Consider the following 16623-nt stretch of genomic DNA (forward strand, 5'->3'; position numbering starts at 1 on the left):
GCATTGTATCAGCTTGTTTCTTTAGAAGTGGAAATGGCTACATTAAAAACCAGGACCGAAACAGCAGCTGAATAGGTGTATCTCTCTTCTACTTGCCCAACCACTTCTTTCAGTTCATGATATGTTCCTTTGGGAGCTGTAGATTTAAAAATCATTATTCAGCACAGGACATCATATATCCTTGTTTGGGAATCCTGCCTGAGACAAATATACACTTTCCTGTGGTGCGTTCCTTCTCTAGAACAGCTTGACAAGAGCAGCTTAGTGAACTGCACACATTTTCTAGGCCCCAATTCCTTCCTCATTACAGGGATTCCTGCTGAATGACTGAGGATTCCAAAAGTCATTCCTTTTATTTCTCTCTTTGTGAAAGGTATGATTCCTACTGTATTCCTTTACAACAACTACCCCACATAAATGGCCTTTAATAAAATCTTAAGAGTTCCAGCAACGTGCCAGCCTTGACTTTTCATGCAAGCAAGAACCATGGTAGTCTACTGTGAACAGGAATTAAGTGATATTAGGGCTGTGTTGAGCAGACCCTTGTGTACTAGTTCCTTTAAAAGGCCATGATGATTGTCAACAAACTAGGGGTGCAAGTGGAAGGATTTTCTGATGAGTCAGCACCCCTGGTTGGCTGTTCAGTCTTGGAAATGGCTGTGGTAGGTGGAAGAAATGAGTAAGTTCACCGACCTTCCATATAGACTCAGACCTTGGGTAAAAAAAGGTCCTCCCACCTTCTCTCTTACACATAGCACAACAAACATTGCTGTTCATATGGGTATTTCATAGGTGATGCTCTGAACATGTATACTGATTGCACTATATATAAATCTTATATCTTATACATAATAAGAACTACTATCCTAATGTTTCTCATGTTTACACCTGTCCCCCTAGGAAGGAAAACTGTTTTAATATATTGCTCACATCAGTTGGAAACTTGCAATATTTCACAGGGGCCCAATGTGCATAATTGTTCATAGACATACTGTCAGGAGCGCCCTAGCTGCCTCTTGCAGTCCCCACCAATAGCCAACTCAGGACACAGATGACGAGGAATTATTTCCGAGACTTTATTCCTTTATTACTTTATGACTCTTTCAGATACTAATCACTAGCGACTAAGCAAGGAACAGCACTGGGGAAAGATAGCAGAGTGGCCTAAGCTCCAGGTAAGGTAGTTGGTCCCCATTTGAAGGGGAACCATGGGAAGACTCTGAACTTCTGGGCTATAGAGAGATCCTCCCTCTTTCCCTTGGGTCCTCAGGACGCGACTGTTGCTTTCACGCCAAACGCGCGCTACGCCTCCTTTTGGCGCCCTCCATCTGTCGTCGCTCCCTGCGTCTGCACCGAGCATCCAGCAAGCCCCCCTCCAGCACTCCCTCACTGCCAGGGTCACTCTCTATCCCAGGAATGCTAGCAGGAGGAATCTCTGCCAGCTGCTGTGCTTGTGAGAGATGAGCGAGCTCCTCTCCCATGGATTGCTGTTCCTCCTCAGAATCAGAACTGCTCTGGGGCTCTATGGGCTCGGTTTCCACCCTGACACATACATACATTTTTATTCAAATAATTCTAGACAGATATTGCTTAAGGAAAACTCTGGATTTCTTTCCTCTTCCGAGAATACTGAAAGTTATTAGGATAATCTTTGTAGAGCAAACTAATTTTTGAAATATTTTGGATTGCATTTTAATGATGAGTTCCAGCCAGTGTCAGAGAATTTGAAATACAAAGGAAGAAAGAGCATGCCCTTAATCTGACCAAATATAAGACACTTCTAGACATCAGCTACCCCAACATTGGTAGCCACAATTCCAGAAGCAAAGCATTTGGAGCTATTTGAAGTCTTTGGTTTCCCATGACAGTTGCAGTCTCTGTTTCACCACCACGCAGTGCTGATACAATGTTTGAAGCAGCAATGACCACAGAAGGATTGGTTCAACTGATATGTGGATTACAGGTATCTAAAAGGCCAGCCACTCACAAAAACTCCATGATTGGTGACTGATGCCTGAAAGCACCCTTTGGAGAGGGGGGGGGGGTTGGTGATCATGGCTGACAGTCCATGACTCTATAATTAAGTGCTACTGAGAATGTGCAAGCTACTTAACCTGCTTCTCATCAACTGATACTTACACAATCTAATCAAATTTCACAAGCTGTTACACATAGACCTATGGAGATAGGATGAAATTAGGACTCCTGTGCAATTAATGGCTACTTTTCTATAGTCTCCAGTGCTTTTTGACTGATCTGCTTTGTTGTTGTTACTCTACTGTTATACAGTCAGGGCCAGAAATATTGGAACAAGGATAACTATTTTTGGCAGTTGGCCTCTGTACACCACAACATTTAAGTTGAAAGGAAACACACCAAGATGGGAGCGAAGTCAGGACTTTCAGCTGTAATTCAAGGGGTTTGACAAAAGTGGGGCACTAACCATTCAGAAAGTTCAGCCAGTGGCATACACACACACCCATCGTTGGTGGCTCATAAGTAATGGAACAAACCAACATCATTTCAAACTTAAGGATCGCCTTTAATACCTGGATGAAAATCCTTTGCAATCAATGACTGCCTGAAGTCTGGAACCCATGGACATGACCAAATGCTGAGTTTCCTCCCTCAAGATGCTTTGCCAGGTCTTTACCACAGCTGCCTTCAGCTGCTGCTTGTTTGTGGGTCTTTCTGCCTTCAGGCTTGCCTTCAGTAAGTGAAAAGCATTCTCTATTGGGTGGAGATCAGATGACTGACTTGGCCATTGAAGAACATCCCACTTCTTTGCCTTGAGAAACTCTTGGGTAGCTTTCGCTGTATGTTTTGGGTCATTATCCATCTGCAATATAAAGTGGTGTCCTATCAGTTTGGCAGCATTCGGCTGAATCTGAGCAGAAAGTATAGCCCTATACACTTCAGAATTCATCCTGCTGCTTTGATCAGCAGTCAGGTCCTCAATAAACACCAGTGACCTGGTTCCATTGGCAGCCATACATGCCCATGCCATAACACTGCCTCCACCATGTTTGACAGATGATGTGGTATGCTTTTGATCATGAGCTGTTCCCTTTCTTCTCCATATTTTTCTCTTCCCATCATTCTGGTACAAGTTAATCTTGGTTTCATCAGTCCAAAGAATCTTATTCCAGAACTGGGCAGGCTTTTTTAGGTGTTTGCTGGCAAAAGCTACTCTGGCCTTTCGGTTCTTGAGCATTACCAGTGGTTTGCACCTTGTTGTGAAGCCTCTGTATTTACCTTCATAAAGCCGTCTCTTGACTGTAGATGTTAACAGTGATATGTCAACCTCCTCAAGAGCATTCTTGACCTGGCTAGATGTTGTGAAAGGGTTCCTCTTCACCATGAGCAGCATTCTGCAGTCATCCACTTTAGTTGTCTTCCGTGGTCTGCCAGGCCTTTTGCTGTTGCTGAGCTTGCCAGTTAATTCCTTCTTTTTCAGGATGTTCCAAACTGTTGTGTTGGCCACTCCCACTGCTTCTGCTATCTCTCTGATGGGTTTATGTTGTTTCCTCAGCCTAATGATGGCCTCCTTCACTCACATGGACACTTCTTTGGACCTCATGTTGGGAGTTCCAGTGAACAGCTATCAAATGCAAATGTCACACTCAGAACCACCTCCAGGCCTTTTATCTGCTTGATTGGTCATGGGGTACCCAGGAAACAGGCCACACCTGGCCATGCAGCTGCTTGTCAGCCATTGTTCCATGACTTATGAGCCACCAATGATGGGTGTGTGTGTATGCCACTGGCTGCCCTTCCTGAATGGTTAGTGCTCCACTTTTGTCAAACCCCTTGAATTACAGCTGAAAGTCCTGACTTCGCTCCCATCTGGGTGTGTTTCCTTTCAACTTCAATGTGGTGGTGTACAGAGGCCAACTGCCAAATCAGTTATCCTTGTTCCAATATTTCTGGCCCTGACTGTATATAGGTGCCTTAAAATATTATGTAAAATTTAATGTGAAAATCTGTATACAAATAATCTAAATAAAATAATAAATAAAATGATGCATATTTTATGACATTCATAACAATCAAAATAATTATTTACTAATTTGGTTTAATGTAAGCTAATTGTGTGTTCTGGACTCCTTCCTGATGTCATCTTCCACGTTCCTGCCTACATGTTTTCAGGGAGCCTTCCCTAACTTGGTTCCCTCCAGATGCTTTAGACTACAACTCCTGGCATTCCTGACCATTGTCCATCCTGGCTAGGCAGATGGGAGTCAAAGTCCAAAACATCTAGAGCGCACCACATTGGGAAAGGCTGTCCTCAGGTCTCACGGGACACTGTCCTGGTCCGGCTACAATCCCAGACCTGACGCCAACTGGTTAATACTATGTGAAAAAGTCCCACCTGAAGATGGAGCACCAGCTGGGTGCAGGAAGCAACAACCTCTGGGTGTTTGCTTGGGCTGCTCTGGGCGTAGCCCTGCTTTGTCTCCTGCTGTTACAGCTGCCATTATTTCTGCTGCTGGTTCTGCCATTGCTGTTGTGACTGCTGAGAAGGAAGTTGCTGTATAGCAGCTCAAGCAGGTGCAGTGACTGCCTGGCTTGCTGTTTCAGAATTTTCGACTTCTTGTGGAGCCACCTTGCCTCCTGCCTCTCTAGGATTTGTGCTGTTCTAAAAGTAGAGACTCTCATTTGCAAGAGGTGATCATGCACTACTGTGTCCCCAGTATTAGAATTAGAAACTGTTAAAGCACCAGTTGGGGATAAATACATTATTCAGTCTACAGTCAAGGATGGTTTTTAGTATTACTGTGAGTGATAAACAGCTGTGATGTACTGCAGCTGCTGAAGGATGTGAATCACTGTCAAAGATTAAACCTAGATCTCACAGTAGGATGGAAAGGGATTAGAAGCATTTGGAAGATGGTATTATGCCATAATTGGGTAAATGGAAATGCATCTTTCTTGAGCAAACATTATCCACATTAAAATATTTGGAATATACAAGTGAAACCCATCTTTTAGGCAAATTATTTTGTCCTGGTTTAATGTCAGTAGAACTTTAGGGTTTTCAATACCTTGAAGCATTTATATACCCCAGTACTTGTCCCTCTTAAAAAATTCTCAATCATTTTTTCAATATCAGCTTGTGCTGCTCTTTGCTATTTCTTCACATTCCCCCAAATTCTTTCTCTCTCTCTGTACCTCTTCCCTTCTCACCACTCTCCAAAGATCCCTCCCATTCTCTCCTAAGATCTGGTTTGGCCCACTCCATTGCTCTCCTGGAAGCAGTTCACACAATAATTTTTTCATACCAGTTGGGGGCTTATCTGTAGGAGTGTCCGGAGCACTCAGATGAAGTATATTTGAATGGTGAAGTAAATGGAGGTTTGGCATCAGGGCTAAATTTGATTTGGGAAGTTGTTGAGCAATATAGTCCTAAGAGTGTTTAGAGTAGGATCTTCCATAACATGTAGTGCTGATCCAAATACTTTAACATGAGTTGGAATTGCCCCTACATCTAACTCCTCAATGGGCTCTTCCCAAACATGAATCTAGTAAGGAAGGCACCTATGGAGTCATCAAACATCTTCCAGTCACATCAAACATCTTCCAGTCACATGGCCAGTTAATCATACAGTGAAAATCTTTTTCTGCCCACCAACCTGGACAACAACAGCAGCCTTCACTTCAGGTTAACGGAGTGGTGTCAGGTTGATGAATTGTCTCTCTAAGGTAGAACTGTACTATATTCATAGAAGCATAGAATATAATTTTAGAACTAGCTCAATATAGGATCCACAATGCTGGAAGCAAGTACAGCATCCCTGCTTAAATACCTCCGGTGAAGAAGAGAACCCACCACCTCTTGAGTCAGTCTGTTTCATTGCCAAATAGTTCTTACTATTAGGAAGTTCTCCTAATCTTTAGCTGAAATCTCCTTCCCCATAATTTCCACTGATTTGTTCAAGTCCTTCCCTCTGGACCAACAGAGAATAAGTCTGCTGTGCTGACACATCTCTACTTAATCACCTCTTTTCCAGGATCAATATACCTAGTCCTTTCAACCGTTCCTCATATGGCATGGTTATGATCCTCACTATTCTGGATATCCTGCTTTGGACGTGCTCATTTGTTGCCCTTCTTAAAATATGGCAACCAAAACTGACCACAAAACTTCAGTGGTTGGATCCAGCTTTAAGCTGAGTTAACTGCTCTGGTGGAAGTGAACTTCCCCAGTCTCTTCCTTTCCACAACAGCCCTCCAGCCCCCTGAAAGTGCTACACAAAGAGTAAGGAGACCCTACTGAATGGGGTACACTGTGGCATGAAGGGAAGGACAGATTCTCAGAAACTGAGCAGAGACCTTCCTTGAGTGTGTCTCACGAAATGTCCCTCTTGCGGACAGCAGATCTTGTATTCAACACCAGATGTGCCCTGACCTGCACAGAATAGAGTGGAACTGAACACAGTACTTCTGTTAATATAGCTTAAGAGTGCATTACTCATACGAGGCAGATGTCCACACAGGAGGTGTTCACGGCCACCTGAAAATTGCTGTAGTTTGCATTATGCATGTGAGAGGAAGAAAAATGTCTCCCTATCCACATTCCTTGAAACAGATATAGGCTTGCCAACTTTTTAAAATTTCAAAACTTCTGATACCTGGGTGAGGCCTGTGGTAGGTAACTGGGCTGGACCACACAGAAAAGCAGGTATACGAGCAATTCACACCCCTTGTTTTTGGGGGTGGGAATCCTAGGCCATCCTCTGCAACAGCCGACCTCAACAGCCAGAGTCCCTAACACACCTGTGCTGGACACACTACCGACTTTTACTCAACAACTTCTGGCATCCATGACAAATATGTTTTTGTCTTTTTACCGGCAGCTGCTTCCTTGCGGTTTTTGTGGTTGCTTTTCAAAAAGAAGTCGGAAGCCTCTAGCCAAGGCGTGCCAGCCTGCTCTCCACCCGGGCGACAGGGCGGCCCAGTGAGATGAGTCGTTGGGTGAGCTTTCCCATCAGAGGCAGTCGTCATGCGCTGTAAATGATGCACACCCTGAAGAAACACGGGCTATGCTGCCGAGCGGGTGCCGCAGCTACGCCGTCACGGGAGAGCTAGGCCCAAGGAGAGCCCCGGCGGGGACGGCTTGTTTTCCTCGTCATTCCGCCGCGGCAGCGCCGCGAGTCGGTCAGCAGGTGGCGCCAGATTTCGAGGGTTCACGGCGAGCCCGTGTGAAGCGCGCACAGACACGCAGCCCGCGTCCACAAGCACACACACGGCGGCTGGGCGAAGCGTCGGCGGGGCTCCCGGGGCTTCAGTGCGACCCCAAAGCAGGGGGCGGCGGCGGCGGCGGCGGCGGCACAAAGGAGGCTGAGGGGCTGGCATAGGCACCAACGGCAGCAAAGCCCTCTGGCCGAAGGTGAGTGGCCCCGGACCATCCTTGGCAGGCAAACTTGCGGGCGGGCTTCCTCGCTGACGGCGCTGCGTCCGCCTGAGCTCGGTTCTGTTCCCAACTGGAGGGGCGGCTGCCAACGGCTTGTCTTGGAGGGGAAGGGGGCGCAGGGCCCCGCTGGAGCTCCCCACCCAAGTCGGGATGGTGAGGAGAAATCCCGCGGACGCCACTTAAACTTTCCGGGAACCCATCGTTCTCCCCTCCCCGCTGCTTGTTTTTGCACTTTTGTTGCCATCAGTAGGGTTGCCCACAGCGCCAGTGCAACGGGAGGCTTGTGCTGATAAGGAGCTCAGCTTCGTCTCTCCCCCCCCCCCCCCATACCGGGCTAAGCCCGCTTCGCCCCTCCTCTTGTTACCAAGCTAGCTGCGTTCGGAGCACTTGTTTGTTTTTCGACTGACTGAGACAGGTATCTGTGTGTGTCTCCCCCCACCCCCAATCCCTTCTGCCCTTCCTGCTTTCTCTCTCCCCCCGCACCCCCTCTTTGCAGATGCATAGGATATTGGCCATAGTTGTCTGGTGCTTTCTGCAAGTGGAAGGGAGGCATCCAGAAATCGCCACTGGAAGCAGCAACAATGGCAATTTCTTGGACAATGACAAATGGCTGAGCACTGTTTCCCAGTATGACAAAGATAAATACTGGAACAAGTTCAGAGATGTAAGTACTCCTGTATTTTTTTTCCCAAGCCGCTTTTTAGGATTTTTCTCTGCACGGGGCTGTCTTACTTGGGGGTGGGGGATGGCTGCGACCATGCAGGTGGTTGCTGCTGTAGTATTGGAAGGAAAAGGCTCGCCCTTTACAATCTGCTGTATTCCAGCCTTCATAGTATTAGTATTCTGTGTATGTTTACTTAGGTGTTAGATTTTTGGGTCTTCTGATTTCCTTCAGGGTATAACTTGCAGAGAACTTCGTGTGCCTGTTGTGTAAGAGATTAGTGACTGTGAAATGCAACCTACTGAAATGCGCGCACACACACATACACAAGCGATTTACCCACAGCACCACAAGGTGGTAAACACTGAAGCTTTCTGTTGCGCGCATGTGGCAGGAGACCAAAGCAGCTGATTTTGTTATCTCACTTCTGCTCTTGAGAGTATTTGTTATGGTGTCCATATTTTTCAGCCTTGGCATGTTAAAAATTCAGAAATACTTTCAGATATGTTTAGACTCTATAGATTGTGCTGTAACTCTTGTGTACTCAGTATAGAGGGAGAGAGAAAAATGTACTCCATAAGTAAAACTTTAAGGAAAATAAACACTTCAGAATTGTTCCTTAATGTGGCTAACCACCCCAGGATCAGGAGAAGACCTAATGTAATGTAATGGTTTTGTTATTAATAAGGCTAGATACTTCAGAAGCTTTATATAACCTATTTAGAATTGTCTAGAAGTATTATTGTAGTAAGCCATTCACAGATCCTGTTGCCCTACAAATGGTCTTATATAGCTGATATAGCAAAGGCATTCTGCCAGGATGGCTATAGGAAGATGGTTGGGAGATTTGCTCACCGTGAAGTATTCTAACAACAAGGGATGTACAGCAATATTTATATGCTCCATTTATCCAACATCATGTAAGGCCATGGGGGAGGTGGGAGGGAAGCCCGGACTGTTAAAATGATGATGGAACTTACATATCTGTAATTTTTACTATCTATATATTATCTACAAGTTGTTTTCCAGTTGAGCAGAGCCATAATTTTATTTATTTTATATCTATACCGCCCAATAGCTGAAGCTTTCATTCAGTTCCTACTGATATTACTTTTATTCCAATTCAGTATATATTGAAATATATGAGATTTTAAGCATATCTCACATCACCAATCATAGTGGTAGAAAGTGTTATGACTTGGCTGGGTGAGTCTGATTGAAAAGGGATTGGTCCATATGGTCAGAGGTCAGTAGAAATCTTGCTGTTGAGTCCAGTGGGTCTCAATTGCAGCCTTAATTATTCAGCAAAACAAAAACGGCTGTGTTAGAGAATACTGTAGATCAGGAGTGCACAACACCACTGGGCTGGCAGATAAGAGTGGGCATGGTCATGCCCACTGACATCATCTCCCCACCCATTTTAATTTTTTTTGTGCCTGTTGTCAGCACAGAGAAAGGAACTTGGCCACACTGGGAAGCTCCGGGGACTGGATTGAGGAGCCCAGCTGAGTGGATTAGACTCACAGGCTGGGGGTTCTGCATCACTTCTATAGACTGTAACTGTCCTTCTTAATAAGTCCAAACATGCAATGAAATGTCAACTCTGCGACCAAATAATGGCACTTTTTATTTGCCATGGGTGAGCAGGCAAGTGGATAGGCTTGATGAATACAGGAACTATACTTCCATTTTAGTGTTAGCAGACTGAAATATAATTGTATCTGAGGGTTAGTTGGCACAATCAAGATTCTGAAGTTGTTATTTCAGAAGTTGAGATAAGGCCTGCATCTGCAAATAGACAAGATATTGTAGTAAGGTGTGGACTGATAATTCTAGATTAATTCATGGTATAGACCAGGGATGGGGAGCGGGTGGCCCTTTATATGTTGTTGGACTGCAGCTCCTATCATCCGTCACCATTAGCTATGCTGCCTAGGTCTGATGGATGTTGCAGTTCTATAACATCTGAGGGCAAACATTCCTCACCCCTGATGTAGACAAATAGTTCAGTCCCAAATAGTGCAGAGTAATGGCTCTTCAAAACAGCATATTTAAGAGCTGATGTGGTTTAGTGGCCAACAATCAGGAAGTCTCTGGTTCAGACCTGGCAAGGCAAGCCACTGGGCCAGTTTGCATGACCACTGTGAGTCAAACAAGCCTTGGTGGCTTTTTAAAGCCACATCATGTGCCAGGTGTCATTTGCCAAATCACCCACCTGGGTGCATTGTCCAAACTTGTCATGTTGTCCAAACCTGGGCAGCATGGCTTGTTGGAGGGAGAAATAACCCTCCCATAACACATAGGCTCTTGTTGGGCTATTTGAGATTTGTTTCCCTTTGCAACAAGCCATAGTCCCTGGGTTTGGCCAACATGACAAGCTGTGCTTGGGTGAGTGATTAGGAAGTGGCGCCTGGCACGGGCCACAGCTTAAACAAGCCAGCCTGGCTTGTTTAACCCATGGTGATTGTGCAAACATGTACCCGTCTGCTTTTGTTTAAGGGTAATATTGGCCTATCTTACAGGATTGTTGTAAGGATTAATGTGATAATTGAGGTGAAGGGTTTTGAATAGTGTAAAGTGCCACATAAATGCTTATTTTTGGCTTTGATCCAAATATCTTATGTAGGCATGCCCATTTGTTTTTTTTTTAGTGTTTTACTTTTCAACAACAGAACCACATGCCAAATTAAAAACTATTTTTAGAAGTCCCTTCAGTTTCAAAAGTGGTTTGCCATATGGGAGGGTTGCTGTTTGAGAAGCATAAACCCAAAGTCCCCTTGACTATACAGTAATAGTTGTATGTTTATTTTTGAATCACAGCTATTAAGTGTATGTTTCCGTATTCTTCTATAAATGGATATACTCCTAGAAGATTATGCTGAACTATAGAAGAACTGCTGTGGTTCCAGATAGGCCAGAGAAATCTATGGTCACCAAAGTACTTTTGTATTCAATACAATATTAATAGATTTTCTTCTTTTGCTCATTGACAGTGATTTTGCCAGATTGATTAGTCTCTGCTTAGAGAAGATGTTTATTGATGATGATTATCCCGAGCCATTTTTCCTTTGGTATGAAAGGTGCTAGAGGCATAATCTACTGGAAAATGTTATGACATGGGTTTCATTGAAATGAGCATTATTTTGAACAGTTCCAATTCATTTCAGTGATGCTTGCTCACCAAACACTCCTGGTACACTGTTCCCCAGTATAACAGGCGAAGATGGTTCACCTGTCACCAGCCTTCTTCTTGAAGAGAAGTGCACCTTATTCAAATTCTGTATGCTGTTTTTCTTTAAAGGAGCATTTTGAGAATGCCTCAATTCTAGCAGCAATAATGCTGTTAAAAGCTTATTTTTCAGAAGACATGAAAAGAATCTGTAAATGTTGGGGTTCTGTATGTCTATGAATAGTCTTAAAACTTTGTGGAGCTGTTCACATGACATGCTGACCCATGAGTGTGAGTTGTTTTGAACCGTGGTTTTTTTTTGTTGAACTGTGGGTTATGTTGTCTCAACACTGCCAGGGTGGCTTGTTAACCATGCAGTGTGGCTTATTTTCTCAAACAAGCCACCTTGACAATCCATGGTTTGTTGCTGAGTTATTCAGGGTGGTTAACAAGCCACCCTGGCTGCATTCAGACAACACGATAACCCACCCTGCGGAAAAGGTGCTGCGTTCAGGCAACATGCTAACCTACTGTTCAACAAACAACCCATGGTTCAAACCCCCCCCCCCTACACTCAACCACTGTGTGTGGGTTAGTGTGTTGTGTGAACAGCCCCAGTGTTTCAAATGAACACACGTGCTTTCTTTTTAATTATTCATAAAGTTCAGTTATTGGGTATATGAAGCTCCACTACCAAATGCTCTGTTAGAATAAGATAGTGAAAGGGCCAAACTAGATGTGATAGGGACAGCCACATTTATTCTAGGGATAACACAAGCATTTGAGGAGAGGTGTTTGCACAGGTAAATGCTATTCTCCAAACATTTGCGACCAGAATTGGCGCAAACGCATGTGTTTGTTCTATGAACTGCCACCTCCGCCTACCCCAAGTCAAGGGAACATTGTTGTTTCCACTTGGAGACTAGCTAGCTGTAAATTACATAGTCATAGCTTTTGACTATCTTGAGAAAAGTAGCCCCTAAGAACGTGAATGTAATTCTATAATGAATTCTAATAACACCATCACAATAACATAATCACAATAGCACTAATGCAAATAATAGGAGAGTTTGTAAAATACCAGACAGGCTTCTAGTAGATAATTTAGCACAGAGTGTTTCCTTAATCAAATACTCATGATCATGGAGGTGCAGCTAATAGACCATGAGGGAGGGAAGAGATGGATGTTAGGATATGGTATGGAGTGGCGAAGGCTTTGGGTTCCCAAGGTTACCATCCCCTCTTTTCAATAGGAATGAAATGATAAGAACTATTTTAAATAAGCAATCATTGAAACCTTGCCATAAACTTTGTTGCCTGATGGCAGAGAGTACTGCAGTTTTGAATTAATTTTTTTTGCTTCAGCACTACTTAAAGGGTCATGGATCAACAGCAGGGGAAAAAAAGTTCCCATATTCTTCTTCCACAATGTATATTAAATGCATTTATTTTAAAAGCAAAACCGCCCAAAGTGTCTAATAGAAACAGAGGACTGAACAATTCTCTCTCTCTCTCTCTCTCTCTCTCTCACTCACGCGCACACACACGCGCACACACACACACACACGTGTCAGCGCAGTTGTCAAACCCTTCCTTGGAGCTTTCTCACTCGTGCATTTTAAGTCACTGCAGAAATGTTGTACTCCTTCAGCATAGAGATAATCATCATACAAAATTGTATGTTCACCTTAAACTTGGAAAGAGGTAGAGTCTCCCAATGCTGGAACTGTAGCTTTCAGCAGGAGCATTCCCAATGTGAGCCTGAAGACCTCAAATAAAGTCAGGCCTTTCAGCAGGGAGTGGGAGGTGTGTTTGCTTTCTCTCCCTGCCTTAGAGGTCTTTGGGCATGCAGGGTGGGTGTACCTCAACCACCTTGCATCAACACCTTGAACGGAAACCCTCAGAACCAGCAAGGAGGATGTTAAGAAGTACCATCTTGCTGAAGTGCTCTGGATGGAAGGTGGGTCTAGGATGACCCAGACACTCTGCTAGATTCTCTTCTTATCCAACGGTCTTTAACCTAGCAAGGACATGTTTTATTAACTTCCCCTGGTTGAATTGGTCGACTTCTGTCCTGGGTTGCAGGGAATCCCTCAGATCCAGTGAAGGAAAGGTAAAACCAAAACCCTTCTCACCAGATGAAAGACCTTCAGAATCCAGATGCATTTTGATGGAACAGAACAAAATCGTTTCCTTCTTTACCTTAATTCAGCTGAGTGAAACCCATCCATACTTTCAAGGAAGTGCATCATGTTTTACTTTGTAAGTATATAGTGCCTACTTCATTGAATGTCCTAATTCAATAGTCAGCAATCTGCCAACCATATTTGGCTTCAAAACAGAAAGCAATTCATAGCAGGGAAGAGAACTGAATACTAGCAGGAGTGATAATAGACTTCTCAGTTTGATTTGCAGTCATAAATCAATATTTGATAAGACAATTTGGAGCAATGTATTTTAATCAGAGAAATACAGAGAAAAACCTGTGTATATCTTAGGAGCTAAGAAAATATTTAGACAGTCTTTTTGTCTTCCAAGAATGCAAAACTCACAGAAGGAGTGGATTTTTTTCTGTTCCATTTCTCTTTTGTTGCATTGGTTCGCTCTGGCCCTGCATACTGGTCTGTTTTAGTTAAATTTCTAACATTATAGTTTAGAATTTCTAAAATTAGTTCCAGGAATTGAACATGTAGCTTGCTACAGCTTTAAAATTCTTGACTCCTGATGTGTACTACCATTTACATTACCAGTGCACATGATTACACTGATAAAACACTGCAAAAAAGACAGTCTTGATGTCATTGGACATATGACTGCCTCAAAATTGTTTTTGCATAGGGTTGGATCCAGATTTAAGCTGGATCAACTTTGCTAGAGGAAGTGGGCTTCCCCACCCACTCCTCATGGCAGCCCCCCAGTCCCTGAAAATGCTACACAGTGAATCAGAAGACACTGCTGAATGAGGTCAGCTGTGGTGCGGAGGAGGCAGGGAATCCACCAAAGTCAGGCAGAGGCACCTTCCGCAAATGGAACTCTTCCTCTCGCAGAAGACAGATTCTGGATCCAACCCACAGTGTTTAACTGATGTTGACAGGCGCGCCTGTGCATTGGCAAAACACCAATCAAGACTATGATAGAAGTGCACATAGCGTTTCATCAAAATTCTTCTTTTCTTGTGTTTTATCAGAGTGTATGTGTAGCAGGCTGTTTATGCACAGCACTGTACACAACATTCAGAAAGAAGGGGAACAACTGAGTATTATTCATTAGCTTTACCTCAGAAACAAAGCCAGGTGATTAAATGGAACTTTAAAATCTGTGAAGAAAGGTGGATGAGGGAAATTTCAGAAGTATCTAGGAAAAATGTACCTAGGAAAAATGTAATCCCATACATTCTCAGTTATTCCAGTGCCAGGAGAAAGCTGATTTATTCCTGAAGCATAAGGTCCCTCAGGTCAGTGGCTTGCACTGGACCAAGCAGAAGTCATTGTGCTGTCTGGCCAGATAAAGGCCAAGGCTCAATGCCTAGTATTTAAACCAGGTCTAGCCAGTCCAGAGGCTTCCTCCAGCCTAGTATTGCACACATTTTCTCCCTGTTGTACCTGAAGTGGGCTCTATAGTCTAAGCACATACAGTCTGATGTCGCTCATGAGGCTAGGTCCCAACTTCAGGTCCTGGGGTTCTTTGTTCAAGCACTGCCTGAGGTCCCTGACATCTAGATACTGGCGGCTGTCTTGGTTGCCATAACTGAAAAAAAAAAGGATATATCTGCAGATAGTGAAAACATTCTTGATTTAAATGGATCTGCACCGCATTAGATTGGCACTTCGAAGTTACTTGAATCACTGATAAGACATCCATTCAAAACGTGTCATAGTTAGAGCAAGATTGAAAAGCTTGGAGGATGACGGCAATTGTAGAGACTTTGCAAATGTAACAGTTTAGTTTAATGCATTGAGATACTTAAAGAGGAAAATGCTAGCTTGAGATTTGCTTCATAATGCTCATCCAATACAAAACATGTGTTTGGCACAAAGGGTTATTATGGCTTTTAACCGTAATAGCCATTAGCTTTGAAGACACAGAGGGTGAAATCCTGTGTCTACTGTAGTCAGTAGTAAACCTCCCATTCACTTTTAAGGCAGCAGGGTTGCAGCCGCAGAGATCCAGAGAGTCAAAGGATGATGTATATGGCTTGTTTTCAGTCCCACTGCTAAATTATTAACAAGCAATTACCTGCCTTCTCCCTTACCAACCTGCCCAGTCACTGAAGTCATCAGAGGGCATGCTCCTGGTGGTTACACATGGGCCTATGGCCCGATTGGAATCCACCCAGAAAAGAGCCTTCAGTGTGGTGGCCCCCTTTCTTTGGAACTACATGCCCCTGCAGGTCAGGCAGGTGGCAACACTGTGGTGTTTTCAGTGACTCCTAAAAACATATTCTCTTTAGGAGGCCTTCCGTGACTGATGTGCCACTGTTTTTACTGGTATTCTGTTTTTAATAATTGTAATATGCTGTTTTAATCTTTTATCTTTTTTGCTGTTGTATTTTTTGTGGTCACTGCCCTCGAATCTGGGGAGTGGCACACGAATGTTGTAAATAAAATAAATGAATAAGTAAAATAAAATACCTTTTTATATAGTACTGTTTGGAAATATAAAATAGATTGTGTGCAGTGGCTTCCAGGGCTCTTTCGTTTGTACAAAGAAATGTAGAATTAAATTATGAACAACTGCAGTTATAGAATCAGACAATATGTTTGTTTGTCCTTATTCTTTTTTTAAGGTAACTTCTATCAGACATAGATGCTTGCTTTGTTATTAAATCGTGTCCACGTTTTTTAAGTTATCCGTTGTCTGGATTCATGTGAGAAAAAGCAGCCATAATTGTAGTCTATGTAGACTACATCCTGGATGTAGACTGTAGATACTGAAAATGAAAATAGCCAAGCTGCAGAGAAATATAATGATGTTGGGATCATGCTATTTCTTCATGCTGAGGGGACAAAAGAAAAATTCCTGCTCTGGTGAATTGCTACATGGAATATAATGTGGAAATTCAACCTTTATGTTGAAAATATATGCCTTCAAGGATGGAAAAGGGTTAGTAGGCAAATTAGATCTTAGCCAGATGTGCCTGAGATGTGAATCATTTTTAGACTTATGAAATCCCAGACCCTTATTAAATAAGCAGCCTATGGGCAAAACCTCTGTCAGCAACAATGGTGGTCCTAAACAAAAATGAAACGATATTGCCAAAAGCACTCTCCTTATCTCATTAAAAAGTTGGTAAAAGGCGAAATAGGTTTGGAGAAGAGAGCTCATTCTACTACACCACACTAGTGGGATTTTGTAAGTACATGGGTCTGTTGGGACTTG

General features: G+C 43.5%; 1 protein-coding gene across 9 annotated transcripts in view; it reads left to right on the plus strand.

Moving 5' to 3' along the window:
• Window positions 1–3092: 3092 nt before the first annotated feature.
• Window positions 3093–16623, plus strand: part of SPOCK1 (SPARC (osteonectin), cwcv and kazal like domains proteoglycan 1) — an 806393-nt gene continuing 792862 nt past the window's right edge. For 6 of the 9 annotated variants that reach the window (XM_084839032.1, XM_084839029.1, XM_084839031.1 and 3 more), the window contains exon 1: window positions 7398–8078. In XM_084839032.1, the coding sequence (XP_084695158.1) occupies window positions 7911–8078 (168 nt within the window). In that variant the 5' untranslated portion in view covers window positions 7398–7910. The other 3 variants (XM_084839028.1, XM_084839035.1, XM_084839036.1) reach the window with 1 other exon arrangement.

Source organism: Heloderma suspectum, chromosome 2, assembly GCF_057233095.1.
Source record: "Heloderma suspectum isolate Gila_16-S chromosome 2, 16-S_ref, whole genome shotgun sequence".
Lineage (NCBI taxonomy): Eukaryota > Metazoa > Chordata > Lepidosauria > Squamata > Helodermatidae > Heloderma > Heloderma suspectum.